The 16,978-nt window shown below is 41.5% G+C and overlaps 3 protein-coding genes across 5 annotated transcripts; all 3 read right to left on the bottom strand.

Annotated features, from left to right (window-relative positions):
* Positions 1-2,258: 2,258 nt before the first annotated feature.
* bub3 (BUB3 mitotic checkpoint protein) lies at positions 2,259-6,751 on the bottom strand. 2 transcript variants are annotated; one of them, XM_035146663.2, is made up of 8 exons: positions 6,557-6,751; positions 5,531-5,725; positions 5,371-5,440; positions 5,095-5,246; positions 4,495-4,653; positions 4,144-4,321; positions 3,718-3,934; positions 2,259-2,630 (listed from the first exon to the last, which is right to left on the bottom strand). In XM_035146663.2, exons 2-8 carry the CDS (start codon positions 5,723-5,725, stop codon positions 2,621-2,623), a joined length of 981 nt encoding a protein of 326 aa, XP_035002554.1. In that variant the 5' UTR covers positions 6,557-6,751; the 3' UTR covers positions 2,259-2,620. The 2 variants fall into 2 exon arrangements, with proteins under 2 accessions (XP_035002554.1, XP_035002555.1); XM_035146664.2 differs by having other exon boundaries at positions 3,696-3,934.
* A 1,007-nt stretch (positions 6,752-7,758) lies between these two features.
* Positions 7,759-10,009, bottom strand: hmx3b (H6 family homeobox 3b). The gene is made up of 2 exons (XM_035146154.2): positions 9,433-10,009; positions 7,759-9,151 (listed from the first exon to the last, which is right to left on the bottom strand). The coding sequence occupies exons 1-2, from the start codon at positions 9,713-9,715 to the stop codon at positions 8,556-8,558; spliced, it is 879 nt and encodes a 292-aa protein (XP_035002045.1). The 5' UTR covers positions 9,716-10,009; the 3' UTR covers positions 7,759-8,555.
* A 1,461-nt stretch (positions 10,010-11,470) lies between these two features.
* On the bottom strand, positions 11,471-16,834 carry acadsb (acyl-CoA dehydrogenase short/branched chain). Of its 2 annotated transcripts, XR_004694481.2 has the most exons (12): positions 16,727-16,834; positions 16,182-16,347; positions 15,966-16,066; positions 15,657-15,863; positions 15,316-15,486; positions 14,883-15,008; positions 14,701-14,793; positions 14,517-14,606; positions 14,267-14,404; positions 13,642-13,741; positions 13,286-13,554; positions 11,471-13,119 (listed from the first exon to the last, which is right to left on the bottom strand). XR_004694481.2 is itself a non-coding variant. In XM_035146296.2 (11 exons), the coding sequence occupies exons 1-11, from the start codon at positions 16,757-16,759 to the stop codon at positions 13,043-13,045; spliced, it is 1,302 nt and encodes a 433-aa protein (XP_035002187.1). In that variant the 5' UTR covers positions 16,760-16,834; the 3' UTR covers positions 11,471-13,042. The 2 variants fall into 2 exon arrangements, 1 of the variants encoding a protein (XP_035002187.1); XM_035146296.2 differs by lacking the exon at positions 13,286-13,554.
* Between the last annotated feature and the right edge of the window lie 144 nt (positions 16,835-16,978).

The raw sequence follows: 16,978 nt of genomic DNA on the forward strand, positions 1-16,978 counted from the left end.
CTGATGCATCATCATGTGATTTCCTCATTTCTCCGCAGCGCGTGAAGGACGGTATCATCGGCTTGATATAATATTAGAAAGAAACCGGTCTTGAGAGATAAGGTGTCTGGCTGAAGGTCACCAGCGCCCTCTCCAGTGAACATACGAGCCTCCTGTGGTCGGGTTAAATGCACCTGACTGGCTGTTGGGAGCACAATCACCCATTTTAATTGTCATGTAACGGTTTCATGTAGAGCCAAACTGTCTGCAACACTTCAGTGGTTGGAAACCAGAGCCCGGCCACACGACCACACGTGGTTAACTGGGCCTTTGCAGCAGGACCAAAAAAAAAAAAAGAACCTGGAGAGATCTCTGTGGAGACAGGCTTGGAGGAAGATGCTGATAGACAAAGCAACAGATGCATCTGCTGCAATTTTCTAAATTACTAATAAATCCTTTATGGTACTGAACAAAAAAACTACATGTGTACCTCTTTGTACGCTCCAGGTCTGAAAAATACTAATTGCTTCTCTGCTCCTAAATTACCTTTTTCTATAAAACAGCTATCCACCAGAGATGAGAAAACCTCAACGCTTTCAATGCACATTCAAAGAACTCAATTTTCCAATTTATCGGAAGCCAAAGATGACAGGAAACAAGGTAATTCACCATCGCCCCAACAACAACCCCCCTCTGGCCAATTCTACGTCTGTTTCACGAGCAGTAATTGCGTCCCGAAATGAACGCCATTTCATATTAAGCTGCAGCCTCGATCCCACGTCAAAGACAAGACTCATTATCGACAATCATGGGAATTAGTTACATCATTTAAACCAAACCGAACTAATCGTTTCCAGGATACCGCAGAGGCAGATAGAGCCATTAGAAAAAATTGGAGCTCTTAAACAGAATAATTGACATCTATATCTTCTCTGCTGCTTTGGCTGAAGGGCTTCAGAAATTGCATTAGTTGCAATTGAAAAATCTGAACTGAGGGGAAAAGACGCCACATGAGACTTTTGCAGGGAACTGCTCTGTTCGCCGTGGCCATTCATACACAACACTGAACAGTGCATGACAAAACTATACTTTTGAATTACTGGCTCTGAAATTGTACACCTCTGCCAACAATAACACAATGTGTGAGGACACCGTGACCTTCACCTTTGACCACCCAACTCTAATCAGTTAAACCGATAGTCTATGTGAACATTGAGTCAAATTTGAAAGCATATTATTAAAATAAAACATTCGCAAGGCAAAAAAGGGTTTGTGAGGTCGCAGTGATCTTGACCTTTGAGATTTGATGACCAAATTCTATTCAGGTTAACCAAATTAATGGACAGGTATGTCCAAATTAATGTTTGTGCTGGATGTAATGGAATTCTGTGTTCATGATGTGACTGTGACCTGGACTTTGGACACCCAGAATCTAATGAGTTCACCTTTTATTCGAAATGAACATTTGAACAGAATTTGACAAAATATTCTCAATGTTTTCCTGTTATGTTTGTGACCAAAAGACGTGTTGGGTGATATCTCTGCGAATTTGGCCTTTGACCACAAAATATGTTCGGACCAAATTTGTAGAAATGTCAAGGTGTTCATGAGATATCGCGTTTACGAGAACAGACGGACAACCAGAAAAACATAACATCTTTGACCACTGGCTGTCGCAGAGGTATAAAAAAAATGCCTGTCCTGCATCCAACAGTCACCAGTACAACTTGGAAAACTTGACTCTATAAATTCACAATTGATGATGGAAAAGTATGACCCTACCCCTAAATATTTTTCATTTAAAAAAATATTAAATTTCTAAATGGATTTCTCAATTAACAGGTTCATAGCAAACCCACAGTACAGTGAAACTAATAGGATGGACAGCACTTTGCAGTTTGCTTCAGCCCCATTTAAACGTGGATTCACCACTTAGGGTTCTCAGCGAATAATTCACCATTCAAAAAATTGGAGAAATACAGAAAAGAGCCTCTTAATCATTTTATTTTAGTTTGCCAGATGCAGCCGGTTCATCCAGTTTAGTGGTTTTCTCCATATTTTCCCCCTGGTGATAAAGCAGGATCTGGTTTAGGCCGCAGACCTCTGATGTCTATCAGCACAGGTCACTGTCTGGGGGCAAGTGGAGCCTTCGGCAATACGAGTGGATCATCGCTTTCCCTCAACACATCGTGAAGAGAAGCTTTTCTGCCCCGACACATTCCTGGGATTTCTCTCAGGTTTTCTTTTTCGCAGTAAGTAAATGTGACAGAGTGCGTTTGTGCTGTTGATCAATGTTTTATTATACAAACAGAGCTCGAATCAGTGTCAAAAAGTTTCAGTGTTAAAAATGTAAGAGTCAACAAAAAAGATCACGACATCAGTTTGTGTTGATGACCATGCAAAAGCAGAAAAAGGTGTATTTGAATCAGACAACGATGCATGGTCATTGGAACATACATGAAACAAAAAAGAACTATATAACAAGAGCCAGAACAGAAAAGATTTTAACAGACAACAGTTACTTACAAGAAAGTTCAACTGTATGGAACAGAAAGAAATGACAGGAGACATTTTGATAATGGTACACTGGATACCAGCAGATAACCCAAACACACGCAGAGGGAACTGTTGCAAGGTGGACTTAGGTTGACCTGTAAAGAAGAAAAGAAGAGATTCAATCAACTTGAGTCATAACTGCAGCAGTTTGTGCTACATTCAATACTATATTTAGGTCGGAGGTTTGACATCCATTCAGTCTAATTGACTAATGTGGAGAGAGCTATACTAACCTAACCCTTTAATGATGATGTAGGGCAGATAAACGAAAATACAGGGAAAACCAGCCTGTTTATTCTGTGACTGACGTCAGACAACAGCCTGTATGAAAGGCTGAACTGAAGCCAGAGAGTGTATGAACGCCCTTAACTGCCACAAATGGAAAACATAATGGAACAAAGATCTGGTAATACAGACATTATCGGCACATGGAAGGTCAATGTCATCGTTGCTCTTTTTCACAAAAAGATTCTTAGCAACCTGTCGGAGAATCTTTCTGAAGTGAAATCATTAAACCAACAAATAAACAGTTGCACCTAGATGTTAATGTTCCAGTTAAATATTTTTTATGATATACTGCATGGAAACAATAATACAGTTCCTGGTCAGACATTGATTTAGAAATGCCCTTTTTAATGGAAGCAAGGTATGAAATACTGAAAACATAGTTCTGTATAAAAAAAAATAAAAATCCTTATCACAGTTTTGTCAAATATAACAACCTGTTGGTTTCTCTGTTCCATGTGATGATAAACCTATGATCATTCGGCTTTAAGCTGCTGGTTGGACAAAGCTAAGCTATCTGAAGACATCTCCTTGGCATTTTCTTTTGCTATCTTGTCATTTTATAGACTGAACAATTTAATCAATGTGACCTTCAACTTAACACTGTGATCCTGCCACTTTATTCACTATTATAATGTACTGCATCACTTTGTACAGCAGAAGGTTTCCATGTGTCTGTTATGACAGCACAGATACAAAGACTCACAGGAGGATTTTCAAGTTCTCATCTGTGCATCTTTCAACTGTCGGATATTGAAAAGTGGACGAGCTGAGATAAAGATCGGCATATGCTGCAGGTGGACGTGCTCCCTGTAAATACAGCTGCTCATAGATTCAGTGAGAAGCAAGGTGCCACATTATGCAGGAGTACACACCCGAGGGACGAGGAAGACTCACTTGGGCTTCGTCTCAGCATCTGTGACTTGGCGGATGAAGATGGCATCCTCCGGGTGGCTGATGTCACCCTTTTCTTGCATGTAGGAGGAGGCGATGGCGAGCATGGTGCCGTCGTTATTGAAAGCAAGGGAGGCGATACTGGTCGGGTACCGGTGGAACTGGCACAGGCGCTTCTTGTTGAACGGGTCCCAGATGTTCACAAAGCCGTCCGAGCCACCTGGTCGAAGGGGAGACTCAAGGTCAAGCTCAAAAGATTTAGAATGTGTTGAGATATGGATCTATAATAACAGCTTGTTCCACGTGCGACCTTGGCAGCTAAATGCTAAAGGTCACAGGTAAATATCTGAGCTTTGCAAAAACAAATTACCCCATTACAGAAACAAAATCATTGCTTTTATCAAGTAGCCACTAATGAACCAGTCGTACCTGTGGCAAAGGTGTTGTGAACACTGTGAAATGAGATTGCATTGACGGGGTAAACGTGCTCAATTCCATCCTCCTTCAGCCTGTGGCATTTGAAGGCGTATTTCTTCTTCTGAACCTCCTGACTTGGGTCCAGGTACTCCACAGCTACACGTCCCTCGATTGAACTCAAGACGTAGCCCTGCAGCCAAGACACAAAGTACCAAGTTACCATTCAACTTCTTCACATTAACACAGGAATCTGTTTCGTAACATGATACTCTGTAAGGAGTAAATTACCCGTCAACAGCTCACTGTAAGTTTCATTAGTGCTGTGTAAACTATAATCGATGTCTATTGGGATTTGAAGGGTACCTGTTTGTTGGGGAAAGCTCTGATGCTGCGTGTCTGATACTTGAGACTGGACTCTCTTCTTTGCTGTACGTAGCCCATGTTCCTCAGGTCCCAAACCAGGACTCTTCTTCCAGCTGTGCCGACGATTAGTCTATCTCCGGCCACAGAAAGCGTATACACCTTTCATAAAGATCACATGTATGAGACAAGAGGGAGATGACACAGGCAATACACACACAAACAGCAAGGTAACATAATAACAGTGAGATGTCACCTTTTTCACCAGGTTTCTGTATTCTCTCATTCATACTGTTGTGTAAAGTTTGCACAATAAACTCTAATATTTATCATCAATATTAGCATGTTGTATCATTAACATCAGGTCAAATGCAAGTACTTTTTGAAGAAAAGATTTATTTGAAAGACAGTTCAACAAGTTTCTTTGATAAATAAATACAAATCAACTCGGCAAGGAACTAACAATTGCATGTAAACTAAATCGGAAAATCTTGCAATACTTGATTTACTGTACTATAACAACAAAATATAAGTGATTCTGACCCGACACGATCATCTTATTAATATCTTTAAAATAACAATGGCATGCCTCTTGTGCTCTACCTTCTCAGGCTGAGTAAAGGTGCCAGCGTTGCAGGGCGTCCTCGGGTCCCACAGTCGAACCGATCTGTCCCAGCTACCCGTTACCATGACGTTAACCTCTGGGCAGTACTCCACACAACGGATTGGAGCATCGTGTGCTCCAACTATTGTATCTGTTTAAAGAGAATATTGCAGCAGTCAATAGAATAAAAAATTCAGCACATTCAACTCTCAGATGTGAAGAGTTGTGATACTGCCTGAAAGCTTTTATTGCTACTTAACCGGTTTGCAACGTACCTTGGTCTGTGTTCAAATCATGAGTTTTTAACTGTGCATCTAATCCTCCACTCCAGGAATGTGTTGGGTCCTGCAAGTTAAAAGGTGAATATTATCTGTACATATCAGACAAAAGCTTTGACGAGACAACAAGGACCACATACAAAATTCTTTGACCTACATAAAAAGCACAGTCAAGAACTGGAGCTGAGTGCTGGTACTTCATCCGCATGGTGTTGCCTCCGACATCGAAGAGACGGACCGTGCAGTCCCACGAGGACACCAGCAGGAACTGAGCTGTGCTGGGGCTGAACTTGACGGCAGAGATGGTGTCCTCTGGTCCCTGGTTCAGTTTGTACTCATTGGAGCCCGTCATCTGCAAGAAGGGAAAAGATAACCATCAAGACTAATGGACAATATATAGGGTATAAACTACACTTTAAAACACGGTTTAACACCACAAACTGATGCTTTAAAACTACTATGGAGTCAAACCAATATGAATCCGACACTGTCTGTATATTTATGTTGATTCAATCAAGTATATACACTTGATCAATATTTTGGTATTATAATATTATATGTTTAAAGCTTCACAATTTTATTATTTATTTGATAGATTTTGTACTTAACGTCATTATGATGCACTAATGTGTTGTTTGGTTCTAAATATCAAACGTAATGACACTAAAATGTGATATTTTAAAATAATATATTTTAGTGTTACCAGGCATCTTGTTGTTTAATGACATTTGACGCCAGAACTACTCACATTGTTGACCAATAACAAACAAACAGGTCCTTATCGATATGACTGGATAAGCATCAATGATCTACGCTTCTCTTTTCGCTGAACTCCCTGGAAGTAGCCTCCTCCACTGTCCGGCTTAAGGATCAGTGTGTTTCCTGCTTGTTATTAGCCGTGCCCGGTTACATTGGCTACGAGTTTAGCTAACAAGCCCAACCGAGAGCTAAGCATGCGCCATTTGAGCTCCCGAAAAAAACCACGATCTGTTACTGGAGCTCGATGAAAGGTGAAGTTTGATTCGCAGCGTGTCTCGCGTTTGCTCTTATTCCAAAAACAACGTGAACCGCTCCACCACATCCAGCAATTACACCAAGCCCACGCCTGTCGTTAGCGGTGTTTGCTAACAGGGAAGACAACGCGGGCTACACACGCTGACATGAGGCGTTTTATTTCACTTACCGTGTCGGTTCGGAGCCTTTCAGACGAAAACGATGCTATGTTAACTGCGCCTGTTTATTCCGCGCTGGTTTACGGTAATATAATCATATAAATAACGTGGAAAAGAGCCGAACAGCTAAATGTGTCTGCGCTAAGCTAACTCCCCTGCTAGCAAGCGCTGAGCTCTGCAGACGGAGGACGCTGATTGGTTGGAATGAACGTTCGAATTCCCGCCTGCGATGTGATTGGCCGGTCGAACACCGACGTTTACTTCCGTTGTCTCAGCGCAGATCACGTGACATAGGACTTCTCTCTCTCTCTCTCTCTCTCTCTCTCTCTCTCTCTCTCTCTCTCTCTCTCTCTCTCTCAGTAACACATTTGTTTTCTGTCATTTTATCTTTCATCAAAATTAATACAATATAAATATAATAAAAAACTATAATTTAATGGCCATAGTAAATTAAGAGATTGGTAATTTTTAAATGAGCCACAATAATCTACACACAGCTTTTATCTTTCCATGTTAACCCATATGTATGCTGTTGTAAGATAGACTTCTTTCTTTCTTTTTCTGTTTCTGTGTGATTTGAGTTTGCCCCAAAAGGTCTAGTTTAATAAAAAATAATTTCCTATATAGGCCAGCAGGTCATGTAATAATAATAACAATGAAAATGTATTTGTTTTTACTTTTTAAAACCCACAGTTGAAAAGTGCTTCACTCATATTTACTATAGGATATTACAGTCCTCTTCTCAGATGCAAAAGAAGAAGAAATGCCCAATATGATTGGATTAATGAAAAATTAGCTTTGACATTTATTCTTTGCTTTTTAATTCCCATGTAACAACTTTCATCTACAGCCTATAGGTTTTAATCACCACAGCCTATTGTTTTTTAGCATTATTATTGATTATTAAAGAAAGGATATAGGTCTGTATATGCAGCAGATCAATACTGCAAGAGATCATGTGTTTGTGTGTCTGAATCAAATATTCTCCGATGAAGAAACACAATTCTCAAATGGTCTTTGAAATTGAATGTAATTGAATTACAAAATTCTCAAGTCATCAAATAAAAAAAAAAATGACCATCATTATTTAACTTCAACATTATTTAACTTTTGATGATTTATTTTTTTTAATCTCTCGAATACCTGCACGGTGCCTGAGATATTTGAAAAATAGACATTTGATGAATAACACATCACTCCATACTCACAAAGGTTTGAAAACCAAGATTTTTTACAACATGATTTAAACCAACAATCCTTTCTTTTCCCTCATGTACATCACTCTTGAACATATTTCTTTTTGGAAGGAATTCTTTACTGGGTGTAAGACCATAGAATATACAGAATTTCAATAACAATATCAGAGGAAAAACATACACAAAAAGAACAGAGGGTTTTTTGGCTCTTTCATGGCTTTAAAATCACCGGCAAAACATTGCATCCTTAAAAACAATGACATCACCTGCAGCTTTTCTGGTTATTTTGTCAAGGATCACATGATTGTCCTCACTATTACATGACAAAGAGAAAAAATTATATTTGTTTTTCCTGCAAAAGTGTAACTATAGGTAGTCTAATGTCAAGCCAGAAATATTGCACAATGTTGGAAAATGCCAAAATATTAAATTCCACATGTTTTGTACAAACACTGACACAAATCTCTGTAAAATACATATGGACAGTAAACCCTGTTTAAAGCAAGTTCTTTTTTTCCTAAGGGAACAGCAACCACTTTTAAAAACGTAATGATTTCACCTATAATAATAACAACAACAATAACAATTATAATTTTTGAGTGGGGGCTGTAATAGGTAATTTGTGTCTTGCTTACACTTCAGCAGGATAAAGGACAAATAATAATAATAATAATAATAATAATAATAATAATAATAATATGAACTAACATGGTGTCCGATTAATCTACAAAATATACAAAATGTTTTTTATTTTTTTCACTGAAGCTCACTCTCGTTTAAAAACATATTTACAGCTGAATGGACACAGTCAGTGTTAAACAGGCCTCAGCAGTGGCACCGGGTGGGAATAGTACATGTGGTGGGGAAAAGCCAGCAGCGACTGGCTGCCCGGTGAGTTTGCAGAGGGGCCCCCGGTCGAGTCCGGGGCCCCGTGCTCGTGGTACAGTATGGGAACCCGCACAATCCTTTGCGCCGCCGCATGGCTCAGGTTGGCCGCCTCCAGCTCCGCGGCCAGCTGCCTCTTCCACTTATTCCTCCGGTTCTGGAACCAGATCTTCACCTGCGTCTCCGTCAGGTGCAGGGACGCGGCCAGGCCCGCGCGCTCCGAGCTGCTCAGGTAGCGCTTGATGTCGAAGGTGGACTCCAGCTGGAACACCTGGCTCCGGGAGAACACCGTGCGCGTCTTCTTCTTCCGACACGGCTTCTTGTCGGCGTCCAGCTCGTCCGTCTTTTTCCTCCAGTCGTCCTCCGGGTCCAGCTCTCTCTTCGGCTCCTCCGCGTCGCTCTCGTCCAGCGTGACCTCGTCGTCGGCGCTTTCCTCTTTGACATCCTGCAGGTCACTTTTCTGGATGTCCGGGGAGCGCCTGTCCGGTGCCTGTGATGCCTCCCTCGGGGTTGCCTTCTCAGACACTGAAGGAAAAAAAAATTTTTTTCTCAGTTTTCAAACATGATCCCACAGTGGCAACCACATGCATTTAATTAATTGCATATTCAGAAACATGCGTTTTGTAATATCGATTTTTAATCAAGGATTTATGGACATGGCTCCTTATAATTAATAATTATTCTAAGAACAATTCAGTCTCCATGAAATGAAACGTGCAAAAAAGGCCTTTTGCATTAAAACTACTACATTTTTTCTGAACAAAAAGCTGCAATTTCCTCATATGCAGATTCAAAAAAATATTCACCTCCGCTCCTCAGATGAGCCCCAAGCGTGTATGGATACCACCAGGTAGACGCTCTGTCCAGATACTGCCCCGAGAGTCCAATCCTCTGTGGCGAGGGCAGCTCAAACCGAGGGAAAGATAATTCACCGAGCCGGGAGAAGAAGCTGCCCTCAAACACTCCTCTGGACGAGCCCAGGAAGCTCTTCTGCTTCGCGGGTTTGTCCTCGATGTTCAGCAGGTTCTTTATGGAGAAGGGTGAGTCTTTTGCTGGTTGGCGAGTCTCTTGCGCATCAGAGTCTGCCATCACCGTTTTACTCTCCGATGTGGATCACCATCCAAAAAAACTTACCAGGGGGTAGAAACACCTGACGAAACGATCTTCTCGGATAAAATGATTTGTGAGAAGAAGAGAAAGAGAGATAGTAGAAGTCGCACCCAGCTGCGTGCGTCCACCTCCCGAGGATGATCGGAGCGAGAGCGCAGGGATCAGTGCGTCAAACATGCGCTGGATGGATGGAATGATGGAATCAAAAAAATGCCGGCCAAGTTAAAACGCGCTCGGTCTCTGCTATTGGGCAGGTAAAATAGCAAATGGGATTTGAGATGAAACCTCAGGGGGCTGTGACGAGAATAGACTAAGAAGAGAAAGGCCGCGCGCAAGCGTTTTGGCTCCGGGCTCAACAGTGTAGGCGCACACTTATCAACCAATTAGAGGAAAGAGGAAAATGTCTCAATGTTTTAAGGGAGGTGCGGCACCATCACCGGTCAGTAAATTCAATCAACGGTCCAGAGATCTTCACACTTTAACTTGGCCTTGGCACAATTATTACGCAAAATTACGCATAGATTTTACGCATCACGAAAGCCACCAAAATATATAAAAGACAAACAAAAAATAAGGAACATCCAAATTAATAAGTATTATATTTATGTTCAACAACACAATTTGCTGATTTGAATTTTGTCGATACATTTTTCAACCTGACATCCATCTGCTTCAGTCCCAGCATCCCTCTGTTCCACCTCAGTGCAACGGGAAAGCAATATGCACCGTGCACTTCACCTGCACCGGAGCTCATTGACTTCAGTGTAATTTTATTAGGCAGGAAGTGCTACGGGCGGACATCAAAATTGAATGTTTATACCATTGTGATAAAGGCTTTTCAAATCAGCTTTGGCACAAAAGGCTGCAGACGCACAGAGGCAGCAGGTGGTGTAATGCAATGAAACAGCAAGTCTTGTCTCTGTCACAGATTATAACAACACTGACTGGTGTTTGGCTGCAGCAGATTGTATGTGATCAGATTAGATGATAATTTAGTAGAAAATGAGCAGTGGGCCTCGCCTGTATTGTTTCTGCTTTCAGATTGAGATAACGTGCAATATATTGAGAATGCAACATGCAGAGGGTATAAGATTCTCTTTAATCTAAATCTGTCACCGATAAAAAACAGCATCTAACACAGAAGTTATATCTGTCAATGCAGTGATATAAATGCACCTATTTAGGATAATTTGAGGTGAAAGTTGCCTCAGAAATATCGAAAATGAACCCAGAGGGAATTCAGTATTTATGATTTAGACCGAACCTGAGGCAGATGCAGTGAGCTAATCACACAAATTGAATTTGCTCAACCTGCAAACATGCAGCCTGTCCTTTCAGCTCGTGGAGCAGCTCTCCAGCTCTAAAGGACAACACTGTGTTTTGTGGAAAGCTACTTGAATCCCTGCATAATTAGAGGTCTCATGGCTGTGTTAAAGATGGGGGCGGAGAAAGAGGCTGCTTGAGCTGCGTTTGCCAGCTCCAAGTGAAAAGCAGGATAGCTGTGTTTTCACCAGATTATGTTCATTAAACCGGGGCTCGTTCCACACACAGAACAAGTCGGAGTGGGTCAGAGGGGAAAACGGAGGACACACTCAATCAGTGATGCTAACACAGGCCCCTGTTTCCACTTCACTGCTTTGTCAGCAAACATGGACCTGATGTTATTAAATATATTCTAGAATATCTGTCCGTCCAAGCTGTCATTCCCCTCAGAGTGATGACAAAACACTGAAATCATTTAGAAGTAGAAGTTTATATCTACATCACAATATTTTCACACAATTCTATCATATAACAAAGCATATTTTTTGGGAATACAGGTGTAATCAGGTGACATTTAATATTTTGTTATTTGTGATCATGACACCAAAGCTTAGGTGATTCTCTGCCACGACAGACAAAATAATCTATATAAATATTTCATCATTATTTAGTAGCACAATCGGGAAGTGAGGTGATCAATAAAACATGAGAAGGATGAAGAATTCTTTGTCAAAATAATACACTGTAGTAAATTTGTCTTTTGCTTATTGTTTTCTTTTTTCTCACAGTATTTGTTTAAATTCTGGGTTTTCAGGCAACCAATAAAACAAAAGCTTTATCAGTTTAATCAGGAAAATTCATATTCTAACGGATGTGAACATTTCGCGATCAATCGGTTTCTTTTATTAAAGAAAGATGATAAAACAGATACACAAACAATGGATGTTTGTATATGTTCTTATTCATTTGCTTTCTGAAATCCAAATGTGGCCACTGCTGATCTGTTATTACAACATTATGAATCTGACTTTTAACATCCGCGTTAATGAATAACTCATGTTGGTAATTGTTCCTTGTTGTTTAGCAGATACACAGTAAGTAACATGTACATAAGGGGTCATGTGTAATAGCTGTTAATGGTCCTATACATGTGCACACAACTCGCCTGCCTGGTGTAAAACAATAGGCCTCATTTTACACAGCTCGGAGGCCATGTGATCAATCTCACCTGAAAAATTATCAGTGAGGCAATTACGCCAGGCAGGCGGGCTCTTTTCATCTGAAGCACCGGTGTAATTAAATTGGTATAAAATATCATTAGAGGTGACAGGCTGTTATGAGACATGATAATTTACTGCTCCTGCACTGAGGAGCCTCTCCAGCTCAGGGTGCTGTAGTCACTCTGGAGAATGCTTCCATCTAGTGGCAGAACTCGATACTACTCTGCAAACGGTCAGTGACACCAAAAACAGATGATTCACAGCATATTACACATTTATCGATTTTGATAGATGACTGTTTACATTTTTACGAGGCATGAAACTGTTAAATTACATTTCAGTATCCTGCAAAGACAATACTGACGTCTGATTTCAGTCATAGCCACCTCCTGAAAGCACTGAAACGTTAAAATTAAGATCTAAAATAATATCTTAATTAATTCTCATATTGCAACACAAAGACAGTTATTTGAAATGATTGATCATGACATCTCAGTAAACAGAAGAACAAACGAGGCAAAGAGGAAAGTGGTAGAGATGTACAGTTGAAGAATGCTGTCGTATTTCAAAATGAAGAAGTGACAACAGAAGGCAAACGGAACAATAAAACTTTCACCCTAAAGCATGGGAACTATAACTTAATCAGCAACAGCGGTAGTGGGAACTACTTTACAAGTGTACAAGTTGAAACTGTAAGAAAACTCTATGAAAGCAGGTCTACAGCGTTGCACCGCTGCAGCATAATCCCACCAGATTCATATTTAAAAAAGATATGGAGTGTAACACAGCAGAGTGCAATCGATCAGGTTCCCGTTGGAAGTTTTTAGTAGTCGTACTCCTTATCGATGAACTTGGCTATACTGGAAAGCTGAACATTCGTCGTGCCCTCATAAATGGTGCCTGCGAAATGAGCACAAAACAAAGTATTAGAATAAAATCCCTGCAGAAAAAAACAAGATCTGTTATGTTACATCCCCCCCTGCACAGAGAACTAATCTACAGCTTTCACTATCATGACTAAGGAGGGTTAGGGCTTGGGGTGAGTGGGGTTTTTAATGCAGCTCACTCTGCCAGAGCTCCAGCTGGAGAACCGCGGAGCCAACGTGAAAGTGATGAGAGGAAAAGTGACATGTTGCCCTGGCAGTTTCCTTGGCACCGTGTTTGTATAACGACACTCTGAGAGGGGGAATTCCGACAGAGTCCGATTATAGCCACTGCCTCCTTCTCCGCCTCACCCTGGTCCAATCGCAGGCAGCTACACCTGACCCTCCCGCAGCCCTCGTGATTTGTGTTCTTTCCACCTTGTGGCTTTAGTGGCAGTTACACAACTCAACTCTAAAAAAAAAAAAACGACTTCACAAACAGTCTACAAACACATGTCGACATTCATCCAGAGGTTCATGTTGGTCCAGTTATACTCACCAATTTTACAGTCTCTGTAGTATTTCTCTATGGGATAGTCTTTTGTGAAGCCGACCCCTCCCATCCATTCGATGCACTTCGACGTGGTTAGTGTTGCAACCTGTGGAAAATAAAATTGATGCTTCACGGACTGAAAATATGAAATATAAGAGAGTTTCCTGGACAGGATAACGCACCTCATACTGTAGAATACATAAAACATGTAACACAGGCTTAATAAGAATAATCAAGGGTCAGCAACACTGATGAGATTAGTTTAAACACTAACTTGAGGCAAGAGTGTTATAAAAGAGCGAATCTATAGAAACAATTCAGATTTCAGAGGTTTTAAAACAAGCCATAGATTGAGCAAATCTGAAGGAGGTAAAAAAAAAAAGAGGAAAAAGTTCAAAAGTTTAGTTTCTCTACATAGTCAGGACCCAGTTCATGCAGGGCCCTGTATGTAATTACAATAGTTTCTAAAATAATTATTTGTTTTTGGCAGATAGTACAGGTTTGATTCGGGCAATATATCTCAGTTGAAAGAAGCAGGACTGACTGAGCATGGTACTATGAGCTTCAAAGATCAAATGCTGGTCGAAAAGAACCTCAAGATCGTGAAATGTCCTTGACTCGGAAAGCTCACCTCTGCAGTGAAGTATTTAGCCATGCATGCCTCCTTAATGAAAGGTCTCCCAGCTTCCTTCAGACGAGCGGCGTTGTATGTCAGCAGCCGCGCGGCTTCGATCTGCGTCGCTACATGTGCAATTTGGTGCTGCATGCCCTGGAATACAAAGAGTTCCACAACACCATGAGCACTCACTGAACAATGCACCGGCTGGCAGAGTAATGTGATCAATCATAAACATGTTAGGTAAAAGAAGGGAGACGTTCACCTGGAAGTCAAAGATGCGTTTTCCGAACTGCTTCCTCTGTCTTGTGTAAGGAATGGTGTTGTCGAAGCAGCCCTGTGCCAGTCCAAGCATCTGAGACACATCGAGACAAAGTTGTCTCTATCTTGAGTAGAGCACATTGAGCTTGTCTTGAACTAAATCAAATAAAAACAATCTCATGGTCTACCTGACTTGCAATCCCAATCCGGCCCTCATTCAACATGCCGATGGCATACTTGTACCCATGACCGATCTGTCCCAAAATGTTCTTCTCTGGCACCTACAATGAAGAGCGGGGAAGTTAGGAAGAGTCCAAATGTGTATTCCTTTCCCATTACTCTGGTTTACGTACAATGTGTTTGGTTGTACCTTGAGATTGTCAAAGTTGAGCGGGCAGGTGGAGGACGCACGCAGGCCGAGCTTGTTCTCCTTTTTGCAGATCTCGAGCCCCTCGGTGTCCCGATCCACGATGAAGCAGGTGATGCCTTTGTATCCCTGTCGTTCACGGGAAAATAATAATGATGATATATTTGTAATCATAGAAGCGCACATTTCTTGGAAGTATTGACAGCAAAGAAAATTCAAAACTACATAATATATTTCAATATGATATGTGCCTGTGATAAATACTAACTATTAAAGCATTATGTTAAACTTGAGTTATAGATCTTTGTGATTCTGTTGTTTGTGATGACCTTCTTGAGATGTTCAATTGGCTTATTAAATCAGTTTGACCAATAACCCACCCAGGTTGACCTGCAATAAACAACTACAGCAAAAACAACGATGGGCAGTTACTCACAGCAGAGAAGTCCACATTGGCCATCACCAGGAATACACCTGCATGCTCTGCATTACTGATCCACATCTTGGATCCGTTGATGATGTAATAGTCCTTGTGTTTCTCAGCACGCGTCTTCAGAGAAAAGGCGTCACTCCCCGACTCTGCTTCAGAAAGGCAGAAGCTTCCGACCTGTGGGACATGTCGACACAGGTACATGAGGAAGCGCAGGAGAGCTTCCAGGAAAGGCAGAATGTGCCGAATCTGTCAAGTGATCTGTTTCAATTGTTAATGGTCCCCCTTATTTCCAAAATACAACAAAGAAAGTTGATTTATGTCACGAGAAAGATCAAACTGCTCACCGTGTCAGTTGACAGTCGGCTGAGGTACTGCTCTTTCTGAGCTGGGGTGCCCAGTTTGGTGAAGAGGGTGTTGATCAGCGTGTTCTGGATGTCACACAGAACGGCCACAGATGGATCCACCTTCGCCAACTCCTCGATGACCAAGATGGAGGAGAAGAAGGTAGAGCCGGTGCCACCGTACTCTGGGTCGATCTCGATGCCCATGAGCTGCGAAAAGTCAACATGCGAGTCATTCAATAGATTTAAAGAAAGGCAGTAACTCAAATGTAATGACACCTCTGATAAAACGCAAATAAGTAAATGACATACGCCTTGTTCAAAGAGAGATTTGATCACTTCCTCATCCATGACAGAGTTTTCATCCATCTTTGACACAAATGGTGCGATGCGCTCTTGTGCATATTTTTTCACTGTCAAGACAAAAACAAGAGACAGATGTTTAGTGTTCTGAAGACTTTCTGTCTCCAGCTGTCAGCAGCAGCAGCAGCAGGACACGTGTTTCCCCTCCTCACTCCTCCAGCTCACCTGTCTCCCTCATCATGTTCTCCTCCTCCGAGTAAGTCTGCAGGGGAGGGAAGGAGACCAGCCCGGCCGCCTCCTGTGCAGCCACGTCTGGGGCAGATCTGGTGGACATGCCCCTCCATCCAGCCTGGCATGACCCCCATGGTCGGGAGGTCGGTCTGATACAAGACTGAAAACAGGACATATTTCAACCAGATGACACACATGCAAACACACCGACTACACTGTTTAAACGAAGGGATTTGTAGCATTTAAGGTTCCACGAACAAAATGCATCTTACAGCTAATGCATTCGTACATTTAACTTCACTTTAAGATGTTAATAAGACTTTGATTAGTGTCTTCAGCCTTTTGAAACATTACTGACAGTGATACACTGCCTTGTTTTTAGCTAGGAACACAAACTTAGCAAGGTTTCATGGGATGCTAGTGATTAGCGTTAGCAGCCTAATAGCTAATAACGTCAATGATAAAGAGCTAACACGGTGGGGGAATGCTAAATTCAGAGCAGCGTTGTAATGCATGTAAACAGAAATACTGAGTCTCACCTTAGTGAAGATCCTGACCAACGGAGCGGCCATGCTGGGTTACGAAATGTTTACATGCTGCCTCCACGGACCGCAGGACATTTGTAGTTTTGCAAAAATGTATGCACTATGATGATGAGAAACTGTCAAAGAGAGCAAATTAGATTCCAACTGCACGGTAAGACTATCTTGATCGTGATCATCGTGGATGTGAATAAAAAATAAATCGGACACATAGAAAGCTACTGATGTGAGAGCTGTTATTATGGGTAG

This window comes from Hippoglossus stenolepis, chromosome 21, assembly GCF_022539355.2.
Source record: "Hippoglossus stenolepis isolate QCI-W04-F060 chromosome 21, HSTE1.2, whole genome shotgun sequence".
Lineage (NCBI taxonomy): Eukaryota > Metazoa > Chordata > Actinopteri > Pleuronectiformes > Pleuronectidae > Hippoglossus > Hippoglossus stenolepis.